Source organism: Moschus berezovskii, chromosome 24, assembly GCF_049115385.1.
Source record: "Moschus berezovskii isolate FMDL1 chromosome 24, NW_MosBer_1.0, whole genome shotgun sequence".
Taxonomy (NCBI): Eukaryota; Metazoa; Chordata; class Mammalia; order Artiodactyla; family Moschidae; genus Moschus; species Moschus berezovskii.
This window is the reverse complement of record NC_142483.1, coordinates 33652725-33671207: the sequence shown is the minus strand read 5'-3', so window position 1 is coordinate 33671207 and position 18483 is coordinate 33652725. Positions and strand designations below refer to the sequence as shown.

The following is an 18483-nucleotide window of genomic DNA, read 5'->3' as shown; positions in this document are numbered from 1 at the left end:
ATCCTGTGTAACTGTTGCCATTATGAGTCTCCCGACTCCTAGGAGTTGACTGAATGTTCAGTGTTAAGATCTTGCTTTCTTACATGTACTCTGTGAACAACTGGTGCAAAAGGAGAATTCCGACTAGAATTCAAAAATCTTTTTCTAAAGAGAACAGATAAAATTTGTTTTTTTTTGTTTGTTTGTTTGTTTTTATCGGAGCCCAAGTAATTTAAGTGTCTTTGAGCAACAGAAATAAAATGTAGCTCTGATCCAAAACATGACATATTAAATATTCTTTGATTTAACACATTCACATTGGAAGCTAGGAAAGTCCTTCATTGCATGCCAGCTAAAGGTCAACTAATTGAATTAATAAAATAAAAGAATGAGAGAAATAAGCATTCTTATAAATTTCCCAGAAGATATGTTATTGAAATAAAATGTGGTATAAAACAAATATGAGATATTTAAATAATTCCCAGAGCCTTAAACAAACGGTCGCAAAAAAGACAGCAAACCTGTCTAGAAGCAGAGGACTAGAGTACTAGAGGGTAACTAAAATAAATGCATTACTCTTGCTTATAATAGAGTATTAACTGCTGAAAAATAATTGACGGAAGAAATCTTTATATCCCCTCAGGTAATGTGAAAGGAAAAGAATCAAAGCAGGGTAAATCAGCAGGACAACTTGTTTAATATGAATTTATTCTGAAAATAAAAATGTAATATTGTTAGGGAAATAAATAGAAGACATAATATTGAATTAGAAGTTGAAGGAATGAAGCTCAGTATCCTTCTCAGTGAAAGAGGATCAGTGAATATTTATATCAAACAGGTTAAAATTTCTAGATATATTTGTTCTTGACTTTGATCAAGGCCAGATCTAATACTCTTATACTGCACATGTGCATATTTGCTTCTTAGAAACAAAAAACAAACAAAAAAAACCTTTACATCATATCAGCTGAAGAATAGCTTGCATGATTGCTGCTGTTCCTTTTCAAAAGGAAACCTCTCTCCTTTATTAGAAACATTTTTCAATGAAATGTTTGAAAGAGTGAGCAGGTGGTGGTTTTGTTTTGAATTTCTTTGTATTGTTTCAGTTAAATATATTGAGCCAAAAAAAAAAAAGAGTCAGTTGCTCTTAAAGCTTTTATTATAATTGTTTCTTGTTTGAAAAAAGTAAAAGGAAAGAAATTAATTAAAATAGTAAACATAAAATTTACTGCGTTTTGGAGACAATTGTCAATAGTACCACTAGCGGCAGACTTCAGAGATACTTGCAGGTTCAGTCCAGACCACAGCAATAAGCAAATACTGCAGTATGGTGAATCACAAAAAAAATCATGATTTTTTTGTCTTTCCAGTACATATGAAAGATTCGTTTATACAAGACTGTAGTTTATTGAGTCTGAAATAGCTTTATTTTTTGAAATGAGTGTTTTAACCTTAATTAAAAATTATTGCTGGGGGTCCCCTAGTGGTCCAGTGGTTACAACCTGGGGCTTTCTTTCCATAGACTCAGGTTTAGTGCCTGGTTGTTGAGCTAAGATCCCACGAGCAGAGTGGTGTGGCCAAAAATAAATAAATAAATAAATACCTTATTGCTAAAAAATTCTAACCAATCTATAAGCCTTTAGTGAATTGCAGTCTTTTGGTTTGTGAAGGATTTGCTTTGATGTTAATGGCTCCTGACTGATCAGGGTGGTGGTTGGTGGAGTTTGGGATGACTGCAGCAGTTTCTTAAAATAAGACAACAATGAAGTTTGCCTCATCAATTGTCTCTTCCTTTCAAGGATGATTTTTTGTTGCTTGAAGTACTGTTTGATATCATTTTACCCACAGTAGAACCTTCAGGATTAGAGAACCTTCTGAAATCTTCTGAAAAGTCAAATTTCTCAAATATTACATATTAAAGTATGTAATATTCGAAATCTTTTATTGTTGTTTTAACAAACTACAGCATCTTGACCATGAGTAGGTTTTGTCTCAAGGAATGACTTTCTTTGCTTGGCCATAAGAAGCAACTCTTCATTTGTTAAAGTTTTATCATGAGATTGCAGCAACTCAGTCACATCTTCAAGCCCCACTTCTAGTTCTCTTACTGTTTCTTCCACATCTGCAATTACTTCCTTTACTGAAGTCTTGAACCCTCAAAATCTTTCATGAAGGTAGGTATTCACTTCTTCCAGATTCCTGTTTGTATTGATATTTTGACCTCTTCTCAGGAATCATGAATGTAATGACATCTAAAATCGTGAATTTTTTCCAGAAGATATTAATTGACTTTGCCCAGATCTTTCAGTGGCAGCTGTAGCCTTACAAAATGTGTTTCTGAAATAATATGTCTTGAAAGTTGCAGTTACTCCTTGATCGGTGGGCTGCAGAATGGACATTGTATTAGCAGGCATGGAAACAGCAGGACTCTCACACATCTCCGTCAGAGTTCTTGGGGGCCTTGTCAAGGAGCAGTAATATTTTGAAAGGAGTCTTTGTTTCTCAGCAGTAGGTTTCAGAAAGTATTAAAGTATTGTCAACCCTGTTGTCAAATAGATGTGCTGTCATCTAGGCTTTGTTGTTCCGTTTATAGAGCACAGACATAGTAGATGGAGCATAATTCTTAAGGGCCATAAGATTTTCAGAATCATCAATGATTATTGGCTTCAACCTAAAGTCATCAGCTGCATTAATCCCCAACAACAGAGTCAGCCTATCCTTTGAAGATTTGAAGCTGGGCATTGATTTCTCTCTATCAGAGTCTTAGATGGCATCTTCTTCTGACATAAAGCTGTTTCACCTACAGTGAAAACCTGTTGTTTAGTGTAGGCAGTTTCAATTATTATCTTAGTTAGATCCCCTGGATAACTTGCTGCAGCTCCCACATCAGTCCTTGCAGCTTCACCCTGTGCTTTTATGTTTTGGAGATGGCTTCTTTCCTTAAATCTCATGAAATAAGCTCCTTTAGCTTCCAGCTTTTCTTTCTGCATCTTCCTACTTCACTCAGCCTTCTTGGAAAGAAAAGAAGTTAGGGCCTTGCTCTTGGTTAGGCTTTGGCTTAAAGGAATGTTGTGGCTTATTGATCTTCTATCTAGACCACAAAAGCTTTCTCCATATCAGCAATTAAGCTGTTAGGCTTTTTTTTTTTTTTTTTTGTAATAATCCATGTCTTCAGTGGAGTGGCACGTATAATCTCCTTCAAGAACCTCTCCTTTGCCTTCACAACTTCCTAACTGGCACAAGAAGCCTAGCTTTCTGCCTGTCTCAGTTTTCCACAAGCCTTCCATGTTATTGTGTGTGTGTTAGTTGCTCCGTCTTGTCCCACTGTTAGCGACTCAGTGGACTGGAGCCTGCCAGGCTCCTCTGTCCATGGAATTCTCCAGGCAAGAACACTGTAGTGATCTTGCCATTTCCTTCTTCAGGGAGTCTTCCCAAGTCAGGTATCGAACCCTTGTGTCCTGCGTTGACAGGCAGGTTCTTTACGGCCGAGACACCTAGGAAGCCCTCTTGTGGCTTGACTAATAATTAAATTGACACAAGATAGATTAACCAGAGGAAAGAAACACATTTGCACAGAAAGTGAATTCAGAAGTGACCAAACACGCTGCTGTTATACTTTTAGAAGAAGAAACAGTATATTTGTGAAGATTTGACAGGACAAAGAAACTGAAGCTTTGGGTTCTTAATAAGTAAAGAATTTAAACAAAGTATGGGCTCTGGGTAGTAAAATAGGAAATAACAAGGTTTGTTTAGGTGAGCTTCTTGGCCACAGATTCCGATCTGTGGTGGTAAGGACGTCCTTCTACCTCCAGACACAGGGAGCACACCCTTCCCAAGAAACATTTCTTTCTTTCTTTCAGAGAGACAGAAATGAGGGTCAGAGTGTATCTCCTGCATTGGCCATTTGAGTAACTTTAATTCAAAACAATCAATATGCCATTGAATCATATATTGGGTAGCCTTTCCTGGCCCCCAGCAATTTGCTGTCTTAAGTGGATGCTTTGAACACTTACAGCAGTAATATCAAAGGTCAGTGATCACAGTTCCCCATAATAAATATAATAATAGTGAAAAGTTTGAAATATTGATTGCAAGAATTACCAAAATGTGACACAGAGACAGGATGTGAGGAAATGCTGTTGGAAAAATGGCCCCAATAGACTCATGTAACACAGGGTTGCTGCAAACTCTCAGTTTGGAAAATAATAGGGTATCTGCAAAGCAAAATAAAGTGAAACTCAATAAAGTGATGTATGCCTTTATACATGTGTTAGAGAGCACGGGAGGCAGGGAAATGTGAGGTGGTCTGAAAGCTATTTTTCTGACTCTGTGATCTATCACTTTTCTGAAAGCCTGCAAACTTCTATCTATATTTGACTTGAACCTGAGGCTGCTATGAAATCTCCAGAGCATATCCTTTAGTGGCTAAAGAAATTGGCATTTATAGAGCCCTGCAGATTTGAAGGAAGGGAATTACTTTTGGTGATTGATTTCTTGGGGTCTTGTTTTATTTTTGTTATCATGTTTATTTCACTTATTCAGGCATAATTGCACATCCTGCCATAATCAAATATTTATTTGATTTGGATTCATTTGATTTTCATTTGATTTATTTTTTTAATGAGATGACTTAGAACTATTTTAGTAGTATAATTTATCATGGAGCTACCACTTTTTAAAATCTGTCATTCAGAAAAGCTAGACCAGGAAGGGTGAAGATCCATTTTAAAATAAGTTTTTATTAAATGGTATTCAACCCTATGTTGATGAACAGTTTGATATGTTACTAATGGTAAGTAGTAGAACTGTGTGTGTGTATGTGAGAAAGAAAGAGAGAAACATTAAATGTCTTTATGTTCCTAAGAACTCATATATTGTCCTCTGTACGTAGATCCTTGTGATTTGGCAGAATGACTTCATCTTCTACTAATAACGTTATTTCTATTTACCAGTGAAAATGAACATTTATTCTGCTTAAAAAAAAAATCACCTACATGGTAAGAGAAATATCAAGTCCTCAACACATTCCTTAAGAAAATCATTTTAATTTTCATAAAAGAAAATGAGACTTGATGAGGAATGGACAGAGTTATTGTGATGCTGCTCCTTTATTCACTAGCCCTTAATTATTTCATTCATTTTATTGCACATTTTCCTCCTCCATAGACTTCTTTTGTATCATTTGCAATCCCAAGAAATCCCTATGTGGAATTAGCTTCTGAGGTTTGATGTGGGAATTACAGCCCAAAAGCACCACCTTTAGATTCATTAAAAGGCGGCCTTCCCATAGATAGCTTGAACTAAAGACAATTTCCATTTTGCAAAGGCAATGCAAATTTTGCATATCATTTTAATAAGCAAGACAGGTCAATCAAATTATAATTGGCTCCAATTAGCACTCCCATGAGCTGTAGGACTCTTTACCTTCTCTTGGGCTGCACTTAAAAAGAAAATGTTATTTACAGTCACTGAAGTCATTAAAAATATCCATTATTCAGTGTAAGTGATGAAGCAAGTGCAAACCTGGACAAAAGGATATGGCATATATTTAAGATCTGTGCACCAAATGCACAATATATCAAGTGTGTGTGTGTGTGCACATGTGTGCTAAGTTACTTCAGTTGTGTCTGACTCTTTATGACCCCTTGGACTATAGACCACCAGGCTCCTCTGTCCATGGTAGTCTCCAGGCGAGAATACTATAGTGGGTTGCCATTTCCTCCTCCAGGGGATCTTCCCGACCAAGGGATTGAATCTTGTCTCTTATGTCTCCCGCATTGGCAACGGGGGTTCTTTACCACTAGCACCACCTGGGAAGTCCATATCAAGTGCAGCAGTGTACAAAGATGTGTTTGTTACAAAGAATTTTCTTTTAGCTTACACAAGCAAGTCATGGCAATGAAACTTCCCATGTCTAAGTATTTGAGCTAATCATAAAATCACTTTTTAATATTTTCAGGGTATCTAAACTCTTTGAAAAGGTACATTTTTATAATAAAGATGAGGAAGTCAAGAAGAAATGAGTTATATTCCCCAAAGTCTCTTTTTTCTTAACATCTAGCAGAGACATTACTTTGCCAACCAAGGTCCGTCTAGTCAAGGCTATGGTTTTTCCCGTGGTCATGTATGGATGTGAGAGTTGGACTGTGAAGAAAGCTGAGCGCCGAAGAATTGATGCTTTTGAACTGTGGTGCTGGAGAAGACTCTTGAGAGTCCCTTGTACTGCAAGGAGATCCAACCAGTCCATTCTAAAGGAGATCAATCCTGGGTGTTCATTGGAAGGACTGATGCTAAAGCTGAAACTACAATGCTTTGGCCACCTCATGCGACGAGTTGACTCACTGGAAAAGAGTCTGATGCTGGGAGGGATTGGGGGGTGGGAGGAGAAGGGGACGACAGAGAGTGAGATGGCTGGATGGCATCACCGACTCGATGGAGATGAGTTTGAGTGAACTCCGGGAGTTGGTGATGGACAAGGAGGCCTGGCGTGCTGTGATTCATGGGGTCGCAAAGAGTCGGACACGACTGAGCGACTGAACTGAACTGAGCTACCATTTTGTGGCTTTATTCCTCAGTGTCATTGTAATACCAGCAAGTCTCATACAAGTTGGGTGATGAGTAACTGCTGATTGGGTCTGTGGCATGAGAAGTCTTGTCATATATCCTCATAAAGCATCATGATGACTCCATCCTGTCCTTGTTAGATCCCATCTTCTGTAATGAAAGTCTGAACCACTTTCTGTAGCAATATTCTTTTTCTTTAGCACCCTTGCAAAGGAACTATGTCAGTAAATGCCTTGCCAGTGTTTTTGTAAATCCATCTCTAAATCTGTCTCCTCTTTTACCCCAGATCATTTCTGGGCATTAAGTTTTGAATGTCACTGCAGTTCGCTCCCACTTGTATTTCCTCCTCTTCAGATTGCCTTCTAGCAAGGAGACAGTCTAACCAAAATAACTTGAACTAAGGATGAGAAAGAGGAGGTTCATTGGAAAAATAAATAAATAAATGTTCTTGAGAAAAAGGAAGAATGCATAGATAGAAGTAGGCTTCCCTGGTGGCTCAGATAGCAAAGAATCTACCTACAATGCAGGAGACCTGAGTTCATTTCCTGGGTCAGGAAGAACCTCTGGAGAAGGGAATGACCACCCACTCCAGTCTTCTTGCCTGACAAATTCCATGGACAGAGGAACCTGAAGGACTGAAGTCCACAGAGTTGCAAAGAGCCAGCTGCAACTGAGCACCTAGGCACACACATGTATGTAGAAACAAAAATGTAAAAATAGCCTCTAGAGAGGGCAGTGCACATTTCTGCCTCAACAGATATGGAGGAAAGAGTGTCACTTTGGCACCAAATCAATTTCAGCAGCCATGCTACCCAGAAGGCATTTGTTAGGAGATGAGCTTCCCTAGCAGAAGCAATAAAAATGAAGACAAGGATGGCAATGCCTAGTCAAGTCAGAATGTGATGGAAGATTCAGGTACCCACCGGAAATACTCCCCGTTCCTAAAAGAAAATAGTGGGATCAAAAGTAGTGGTCACAGAACTACATTATTCCTTGGAAGTTCTTACACAATGGGATGGCTGGTATATGTTTCCTCATGGTACTGACTAAAGCAGGAGAGAAACAAAGAAATGTGAAGTAGACGGGGCTAACAGGCTAGCATGAGCTCTGTGATTTTTTTTTTTTTCCCCGCTAAAGAAGAACAACATGACAGCCCTATAAAGAAGAGAGGAGTGAAAATAGATAAGACAACTAAGAGGTCGTCAAACTCATAAATTTGGTCTAGAAACAATATTAACCTAAAACAAGAGTCAACAAATTAACAAAAAAAAAAAGATCAGATAAATCTTTGAAGCTTCACCAGCCATATAGACTTTGTGTCAGCTTCTCACTCTGCTCTTACAGCCGGAAAGTGGCCCTAGATAGTAACGATTCAATAGGTGTGAGTGTTCCAAAAGATGTAGTTTACAAAGCAGGCAGCAGTCTGGGCTTGACCTCTTAGCTGTTCCTTGCTGACCTGTGGCCACCTGGTATGAAAGGAGGAAAGAAATGTCACCTTTAGTGTTTTCCCTCCCTGATCACTGTTCTAATCCTAGGACCTTCACAAGCCAAGCCTGTAAGTACTGTATATCAGAATGAATTGGAAACCTGTGTAAGTAATATTGTCACCAAAAGTTATTACAAAACAACTTTTGAAAGACAAGACACTGAAATGTTAGAATTGGCCATAGATGCCTTCTGCTTCAAGGTGCAGACTGTTCAATCCTAATCCTTGATCCTTCTTTGAAACTCAAATTTTCAATTGTCTACCATTGCTTTAGATTTTTCTATATGTTATTTGTTCTAGATCCTCTGTCATTGTGGTGTCATGTGTAAACTAGCAAAATTTCCTTCTCAACTGTATGAATCAGTGTTAAAAATCTTGAGTGACATCAAGCAAGCTCTCAAACCCTTTTAAATATGTCTTATTTTAAAGTAGGTCATACTTTCCACTTGGCACCACAGAAAATCGCCTAAGTTACTTGCACAGATTTGCTCAACTGCAATTCTGTTTGACAGAATTTCTTCTAGAAAATGCCTATACCAAGGATTGGATATCCCTCATAATAGAATTTTATAATGGAACCTGAAGTAAACCCTTAAATGTCAGTAATATGTGTATTAATGTATCTCCAGGTAAACACTGAGGTGACATATTTCATGTTAAGTTGACTGGCTTTACACTTAAGTGACTCAGGAAGGCATGTGATTGGAGGAATGATGTCATTCATCAACTATTACATTTTAGAAAGCTGAGGTTCAGTACTGCATTTTGTTAATTTATGGCTTTGATTGGTAAAACCTCTTTGTTCTCTAATAAGAAATATTTCTCATTCCCAATATTCATGTAACATTGTTAATAGAAAGCCCAGCGGCCAAGAAGTTTTGGCATAATGTGCTTGTGATTTACACAAGAGGTTGGGAAAGGTTTCATAAAGCCTAGCTTGTTTGAGTATATAAAATTATCATTTTTATTATAGCTTTGTATTTATCATCATGCATAAAATGATGTTGAAAAGTCTCCAAAGAATGCTGATTTGATATACATTTTACTTTGCAGTATACAATTAACATTTATTGCAAATGCAGATTTTTGTGATGAATAAAACTCTGATAGTATTATGCCAGGTATTTTTTTTTTTTAAGAATACAGTGAATCACAGAATTTTCTAACATTTTTAATCAGAGTGGCACCGTATATATTTTAACATAGACATGCAGGCAATAAATGAAATAGTGCAGATCTTCTTTCTCTTCACTCTAAGACATAAAAGTTATATTTCATTCCATTTCAATGAGAAAGTCTGTAAAGAAAGGTTGGTTGGTGCTAGAAAATTCTGTGTACCAGTCATGACATTATATACCATAGCTGTAGGTTTGATTTCTTCCCATAAATCTTTGAGGGTCTGAATCTTTGTATAGAACACTCACTAATTCATTTGCCTTGTGGTTTCATTGTAGCTTAATATCTCTGTTGGAATCATCCCTCCCTAATTGTATTGATCTTATAAATAGATTGTGTAAAAGCTACTTCTTCCTTAATCCTTAGCAGTGTAGGCTTTCTCCACTTTTTGTCCCTGGTTGTTTGCTTTTCTTTGAAAATTGTATCTGTAGCATTTAGTGTGCCTACCCTGGTGGCTCAGAGGTTAAAGTGTCTGCAATGCCGGAGACCTGGGTTTGATCCCTGGGTCGGGAAGATCCCCTGGAGAAGGAAGTGGCAACCCACTCCAATATTCTTGCCTGGAGAATCCCATGGACAGAGGAGCCTGGTGGGCTACAGTCCACGGGGTCGCAAAGAGTTGGACTCGACTGAGTGACTTCACTTCACTTCAACACATAGTGAACACTTCATTGGAACTGTCGTCATCATTTGTATTAGTTTCCTGTTGCCACCGTTACAAATTATCACAAATGTCATAACTCAAAATGTCACAAATTTATTATCTCACAATGCTGCAGGTCAGAAACCTGTGGAGGAGGAAAAATAGTTTTCCTTCCAGCCTTCTAGTCTCTTGGCTTAGACACCCCCCCCACCCATAATAAGAGACAAATGAACAGAAGAAAAGCAAGCAGAATTTGAATATAAAACATACATATACACACTCTATATATGGTAGCCCAGGTGGTGCTCGTGGTAAAGAGTCCGCATGCCAATATAGGAGATGCAGGAGACATAGGTTCGATCCCTGGGTGGGAAAGATCCCCTGGAGAAGGAAATGGCACCCCGCTTCAGTATTCTTGATGAAAAAATTCCATGCACAGACAAGCCTCCTGAGCTATAGTCCATAGGTTTCAAAAAGTCAGACACGACTGAGTATTCATGCATATGTCTCATATGTACATTGAAGAGACCCAAGAAAAATGTAATGGCCAGAGTCACCACCTTAACTAACATTTCCAGCTAAAAGAAGAAAATGTGGTAGGGGAGGAGGACAGCTGTGATGGGAGGTGGTCAGGAAAATTATAGTCAACAGGATTAAGACAGTTAAATAGATTTAAGTTCTTAAATTCCACATTGATTAGAGCTCAGTCATCCTGTTCTTCCTGGCACACACAGAGAGATTCCCCTTATAAACGTAAACGTCTCTTACAAAAGGATAATTTCTACTCAGTTTTCAGAGCTTTTCCTAAGTGCTGCTTCTTAAAAATAATCAACTTAAAATGATCCTTATGCCAAACAGGCGTATTCTGAGGTGCTATATTCTTCTCTCCTTCAAGTCCAACACAGGTCTCGCTGGTCTAAAATAAAGGGCCACGTTCACTTGCTTCTGTTTCTGGAGGCTACCCACATTTGTTGGCTCTTGGTCTCAGCCAGCAATCCCATCACTTTGTTCTCTGCTTTCCCAGTTGCAGTTCTGACCCTCCTGTCTCCCCATTTTGCTCCTTAGTACGTTTGGGATTACATTTCGTAGTTCCAGATCCATCTAAGAGTCTCAGCTTGATCACATCTGCAGACTTCCTTTATTGTTTGTATTATTTTCCCTATTGTTACTGTAATGAGTCACCATGAGTTTAGTGGCTTAAAGCACACACATTTCTTCTTTCTTAGTTCTGAAGGTCCAAAATCCAAAACCAGTTTCACTTGACTAAAAATCAAGATATGCTTTCCTTCCAGAGGTCCAAGGGAAAAATCTGATTTCTTGCCTTTTCCTGCTTCTAGAAGTCCTTGCATTCCTGGACTCGTGGTCCCTTTCTTCATTTTCAAACCAAAAATTTAGCATCTTGAAGTTATCTTTCTTTGACTACAGATTCTGCCTCTGACACATCACACATCCTTTCAATGACTCTGACCCTCCTGCTTCACTCTTATAAGGACCCTTGTGGTGACAATGGGCCACCCAGTTAATCTGGAATAATTGTCCCATCACAACACCCTCAATGTATAAACATCTTCAAAGTCCCTCCTGCCCTACCAGCTTGCATATTTAGGGATTAGGATGTAGACATGTTCTAGAGTAAAAGTATGTAAACTCAAAGAATGCAAACTGTTCTGTCTACCATTATTAAGCCCGGGCTCTCGTTTAAACTTTTGTTTTCTAGGTTTCTGCCTATGTGTTAGGCATTTGCTTCTAAGTTGTCTTCCTAGAGTCTCAAAATCTTTTTTCAGGACAACCTTTTCCCCATGTCCACAGTGGTATTTCTTTCTGATTTTCCTATTTCCTCTGCTTATTCCAGCTTAGAAGCTTAGCATTAGTATTTTGTGTTGTTAGATTTTTTTATTCCTCTTGGTTTTCTGAGGATGTCTTTGGAGGAAGCAGTGGAGGAAAACAACTGTATTATTCAAGTTACATCATATTCCAATAGGTGGGTTATTGTACAGTGGTTTAACGCTACCAAAATCAGATTGATTATGTTTTTTGCAGCCAAAGATGGAGACACCCTATACAGTCAGTAAAAACAAGACCTGGAGCTGCTGGTGGCTTAGATCATGAGCTTCTTATTGCAAAATTCAGGCTTAAATTGAACAAAGTAGGGAAAACCACTAGGCCATTCACATATGACCTAATCAAATCCTTTATGATTATATTGTGGAGATGAAGAATAGAATCAATGGATTAGATCTGGGAGACAGAGTTCCTGAAGAACTATGAATGAAGGTTTGTAACATTGTACAGGAGACGGTGACCAAAACCATCCCAAAGAAAAAGAACTGCAAGAAGGCGAAGTGGTTGTCTGAGGAGGTTTTACAAATAGATGGGGAAAGGAGAGAAGTGCAAAGCAAGGGAGAAAGGGAATGATATATGCAGCTGAATGCAGAGTTCCGGAGAATAGCAAGGAGAGACACGAAGGCCTTCTTCAATGAACAATGCAAAGAAATAGAGGAAAGCAACAGAATGGGAAAGACTATAGAAATTTCATCAGGAACATTGGAGATATCAAGGAAACATTTCATGCAAGGGTGGGCACAAAAAAGACAGCAATTGCAAGGACCTAACAGAAGCAGAAGAGATTAAGAAAACTAGGCAAGAAAACACAGAAGAACTATACAAGAAAGGTATTAATGACCCAGATAACCAAAATAGTTTGGTCACTCACCTAAAGCCAGACATCCTGGAGTGTGAAGTCAAGTGGGCCTTAGGAAGCATTTCTACAAACATAGCTAGTGGAGGTGATGTAATTCCAGCTGAGCTACTTAAAATCCTAATAGATGCTGTTGCTAAAGTACTGCACTCAATATGTCAGCAAATCTAGAAAACTCAGCAGTGGCCCCAGGACTGAAAAAGGTCAGTTTTCCTTCCAATCCCAAAGAAAGGCGATGTCAAGGAATGCTAGAGCTACTGCACAATTTCACTAATCTCATGTGCTAGCAAAATAATGCTCAAAATTCTCCAAGCCAGGCTTGAACAGCACATGAACCATGAACTGTTGTACTCATATGTAAGAAAATTTGGAAAACTCAGCAGTGGCCACAGGACTGGAAAAAGTCAGTTTTCATTCCAATTCCGAAGAAAGCGATGCCAGCGAGTGTTCAGACCACCATACAATTGCACTCATTCGACATGCTGGCAAGGTTATACTGAAAAGCCTTCAAGCTAGGCTTCCACAGAGTTTGAACCAAGAAATTCCAGTGTACAAGCTGTGTTTCAAAGAGGCAGAGGAACCAACATCCATTGGATCATCAAAAAAGCAAGAGGATTCCAGAAAAACATCTACTTTTGCTTCATTGACTATGCTAAAGCCTTTGACTGTGTGGATCACAGCAAAACTGTGCAAAATTCTTAAAGAGATGGGAGTACCAGACCACATTACCTGTCTCCTTAGAAACCTGCATGCAGGTCAAGAAGGATCATTTAGAACCAGACATGGAACAGCAGACTGGTTCCAAATTGGGAAAGGAGTACATCACGGCTATATGTTGTCATCCTGCCTATTTAATTTATACACAGAGTATATCATGTGAAATGCCAGGCTTGATGAACCACAAGCTGGAATCAAGATTTCTGGGAGAAATATCAACAGCCACAAATATGCAGATGATACCGTTCTAATGGCAGAAAGTGAAAAGGAGCTAAGGAGCCTCTTGATAAAAGTGAAAGAGGAAAGTGAAAAAGCTGGCTTAAAACTCAACATTCAAAAAACTAAGATCATGGCATCTGGTCCAATCACTTCATAGCAACTAGAAGAAGAAAAGTGGAAGTGGTGACAGGTTTTATTTTCCTGTGGTCCAAAATCATTGCGGACAGTGACTGCAGCCATGAAATTAAAAGGTGCTTTCTCCTTGGAAGGAAAGCTATGACAAAGTTAGACAGTGTATTAAAAACCTGAGGTATCAGTTGCCAATGAAGGTCCACATAACCAAAGCTATGGTTTTTCTAGTAATCACGTACATGTGTAAGATTTGGACCATAAAGAAGGCTGAGAGCCAAAGAATCAATGCTTTCAAACTGTGGTGCTGGAGAAGACTCTAGAGAGTCCCTTCTATAGCAGGGAGACCAAACCAGTCAATTCTAAAGGAAATCGACCCTGAATACTCATTAGAAGGACTGTTGCTAAAGCTAAAACTCCAATACTTTGGCCACCTGATGTGAAGAGCTGACTCATTGGAACAGACCCTGATTCTGGGAAAGATTGAAGGCAAATGGAAAAGGGGGCAGCATGCAATGAGATGGTTAGGTAGCATCAGTGGACATGAATTTGAGCAAACTCAGGGAGACAGTGGAGGACAGAGGAGCCTGGCATTATGCAGTGCATGGGTTGCAAAGAATTGGACACAGCTTAGTGACTGAGCAAGAAATCAGTAACTAAGCCCAGAAAGATTGCATAAATGGTGGAAATTTTTCTTCTTTGAGGGGGCATGAGTTAGGTATCGAGATAGGCTTACACTGACTCTGGGATACTGACTTGTCTGGACTTCTCCAGAGGACAGGTACTAAGAATAAAAGTGAAATAGTGAGAGAGCACGTCACTCGGTTGTGTCCGACTCTTTGAAACCCCATGGACTGTACTCTCCTTGGAATTCTCCAGGCCAGAATGCTGGAGTGGGTATCCTTTCCCTTCTCCAGGGGATCTTCCCAACCCAGGGATCGAACCCAGTCTCCCACATTGCAGGTAGATTCTTTCCCACCTGAGCCACTAAGGATAAACCAAGGATCAATTTGTATATTTGAAGAGCTTGGGGGATGAGGGGCGGGACTCTCTTGATGGAAGTTGTGGAGAGGGACAGTTGCCTGAAGGAAAGTGAGTGAAAGGAAATGTTTCCTCCAGGTCTGATGGGAGGGGCAATTTTTAAATGCCCCTCAATGAAGGAAGATAGTGTGTTGCTCAATTTCAGCAACACCGTGTGAGTTCAGGTTTCCTAAGAAACAGACTACAAGACAGAATCAGAGAATCAGACATTAAAAAAACCCACACATAAACAAGCAAACTAAACAGAAAAAGTGCCTGTGAAGAATAAGGAGGAAGGGAGCAGCAGTGGGTCAGGGAGACTCAGACTGAGATTCAGCTCTGAAAGCTGTGAACAAAGATAGGGGAGGGAAACTTAGGCAGGCAGAATGCCAGAGCACAGTTCTGAAAACACTGTGACCATTCTGGTGGGGAGTCCTCAAGCCTTAGTTGTCCTTGTGAGGAATCCTGCAGGAATGGCAGCATTAACACCCCAGGGGAACTTTGTTAGCTGGAAGCAGCCTGTTCTGTTAGGGAGCAGTAGAAGTTTTACTCTCCCTGGATTAAAGAGAGAGGTACAATCATATTAATTTCATGAATCAGTTCAGTTCAGTCGCTTAGTCATGTCAGACTCTTTGCGACCCCATGAATCACAGCACGCCAGGCCTCCCTGTCCATCACCAACTCCCGGAGTTCACTCAAACTCATGTCCATCGAGTCGGTGATGCCATCCAGCCATCTCATTCTCTGTCATCCCTGTCTCCTCCTGCCCCCAATTCCTCCCAGCATCAGAATCTTTTCCAGTGAGTCAACTCATCGCATGAGGTGGCCAAAGTATTGGAGTTTCAGCTTTAGCTTCAGTCCTTCCAATGAACACCCAGGACTGATCTCCTTAAGAATGGACTGGTTGGATCTCCTTGCAGTCCAACTGACTCTCAAGAGTCTTCTCCAACACCACAGTTCAAAAGCATCAATTCTTCGGCGATCAGCTTTCTTCACAGTCCAACTCTCACATCCATACATGACCACTGGAAAACCAAAGCCTTGATTAGACGGCCCATTGTTGGCAAAGTAATATCTCTGCTTTTTAATATGCTATCTAGGTTGGTCATAACTTTCCTTTCAAGGAGTGTCTTTTAATTTCATGGCTGCAATCAGCATCTGCAGTGATTTTGGAGCCCCCCAAAATAAAGTCTGACACTGTTTCCACTTTTTCCCCATCTATTTCCCATGAAGTAATGGGACCAGATGCCATGATCTTAGTTAATTTCATGAATAAAACATTTCAAAAAGCAGAATAAGATTACTTTGCTTTGCTTTCTTTAAAACAAAGAAAGCCTGATTAGTCATTCTGTCATGTCCTGACTCTTTGAGCCCCCATGGTCTGTAGCCCACCAGGCTCCTCTCTCCTTGGGATTCTCCAGGCAACAATACTGGAGTGGGTTGCCATTCCCTTCTCCAGGGGATCTTCCCAACCGAGGGACTGAACCCAGATCTCCTGCATTGCGGTGGATTCTTTACCCACTGAGCCATTAGGGAAACGTGCAACATTCTGTAGCTCTGTAGTTTATTTAGTACTAGTGTAAGAGAAAGCAACATCAGGATAGGCAAGAGACCAACTGTGGCGAGGATGTTGGAGATACATTTTTGTTTTCATACAATTTAGCAAACAAATCACATGACTGAGTAGAATTTCATGAAACGCTCTACTGTTCTGATCGCCCAATGTAAAGCTCAGTTCAGGATTACAAATCAATGTTTCTGAACGTTTGCACAGTATGACATTGACTTGCCAAGCTTTAGAATCCTCCAACATTCCTGGTTGCTTTGAAGGGAGAAGAGAGACAGTCATTTTTCATTTTCACCATGTGCTTGCTCTCTACCCTGTTCCCCTTTTACATGCTCTTTCCCCCCCTCAGGAGCACTTTTATCCCTTCATGTCAGAATGATCTCCTGTTTTTTAAGACCTATTCTTCAGTTATAAGAATGTCATCTCTCCTTCCTCTGAAACCCATAGTAACTCTCACCCAGTGACACTGTGTCACTGTTATTTGTGTAATGAGTAACTGTCTCCCTCTAACACGTGGAAAGACCCCACACCATTGGAATTATGCCTTAAATACATTTTTTTGAGTTTGTTATTCATTAAAATTGATTTTTATTGCATCTGGTTTTTAAAGATGCTTTTGGAAAAGCATTACAGTATGAACCAGTGCTATAAGGTTAGTGAAATAAGAAAATACAGCCACAGAAAGAAAAAATTAAATAAGCCAACTACAGTAACTATACTTACATAATGACTTGCTTCTGAGAAAGTATGAGCATCTGGAACAAAGCAGCATAATATTTAGCCCTTATTATCACAGAGGAGGAGAACAACAGTTCCTTTAGGGAGAGTTAGTTTACCTTGTTCTCAAAGTTCAGGAAAGCTCTAATGTTGGACTTGATTTAGACATTAGCAGCATAATTTTATCTTAATTAACTCAATAAATATTTATTGAGGACAGTTAGAAGTTTTTGGATGCTTCCATTTGCTAATTTTAGAAGAGGAAGGCAAGCAGGATAAAAATTGACATCTCTTTTTGTTTACCAAGTGGTGGGAGGACAGATAAGTAAATAGATGGTTACATAAAAGTGACATGTATTTTAAGTAATATCAGCATAGAGTTGCTCTGTATAGAAGCACTTACTCAGAGAATGAGAGATAAGGAAGACTTCTCTGAGTAGGTGATTCATGATGTTGGAACCAATCTTTGAAAAATAGTTATAAGTTACTTCAGCAGAATGAGCTTTGGTGTTGAAAGGGGAGGAAAGCCTTGAACAGAGCAAAAGGACAGTACAGCCTCTGAAAGCAGCATATAGAAAGTAAAGACCCACAAACGAGAGACAGTACTGGGCTTCTCGGTTTCTAAGGCAATAAGTAGGGGCTTAATCATGCATGGTTTCATTTTCAAGTTAAGCAATTTTTCATTATTCCAAAGACTGCCGAGTAATTGCTGAAAGTGTTATAGCAGGAGGCGGCATGATGAGATTGATAATTTTTAGAGATCATAGAGCGTGTAGTGTGGAGGCACAAATTAAAAGGGAGCAAGACCAGCCAGAGAAACTTGTTAGGAGATATCTAGAGCAGTGGTAATGATGACAGTGATAATTTTGCTCCCACAAGAATGCGGATCAACAGTGACCTCCGTAAAATGCAGAATGAACATAGCATCGTGTCCCGTAATGGTTTCCCTCTGTGACCTGCAAGAAATCACTAAGTGTTGCTTTGCAGTAAAGGTGATTTCAGATATTTTTAATATATTGTAGAAAGTTTTCCTTCATGATGGAATTTCTTTTCTCTAAAAATTTTTACTAGAACTGTCGTATGCTTGGATCTTCAATGAATATCCATCATTTGTCGAAGAAGATAGTCGGAGATTTGTCTCTCAAGAGACAGGCCACCTCTACATAGCCAAAGTGGAACCATCTGACGTGGGCAATTATACGTGTGTGGTGACTAGTACAGTGACAAATGCCAGAGTGCTGGGTTCCCCAACTCCTTTGGTGCTTCGTTCTGACGGTAGGGAATATTTCAAGGGGCAGTTCTAAGTGGAAATGCTGTTGTGAATACAAGACGAAGCAAATTAGCAGAAATGAAAAGTATATGCTGCAGATTTTTTTTTTTTCAGAACAAAAAATATATATGAGTAAAGTGGCTAAAATGAGTCCATCAACCATAAGTCCCTGTAATGTAATTCTTACTCAGAACTGGCTTCCTAATTTGCAGGGACCAGTGCTGAGTGAAAATGAGGAATTGCTTGTTAAAGTTTTTTTAAAGAATTTCAGGATGGTGGCACTATGCCTTTAAACCAAATG

At 39.4% G+C, this 18483-nt stretch overlaps 1 protein-coding gene across 1 annotated transcript in view; it reads left to right on the top strand.

Annotated features, from left to right (window-relative positions):
• Nucleotides 1–18483, top strand: part of CNTN3 (contactin 3) — a 249903-nt gene that overhangs the window by 110587 nt on the left and 120833 nt on the right. Inside the window, exon 3 of the mRNA XM_088831971.1 lies at nt 17984–18187. Within this exon, the coding sequence (XP_088688097.1) occupies nt 17984–18187 (204 nt within the window). The remainder of the gene's footprint in view (nt 1–17983; nt 18188–18483) is intronic.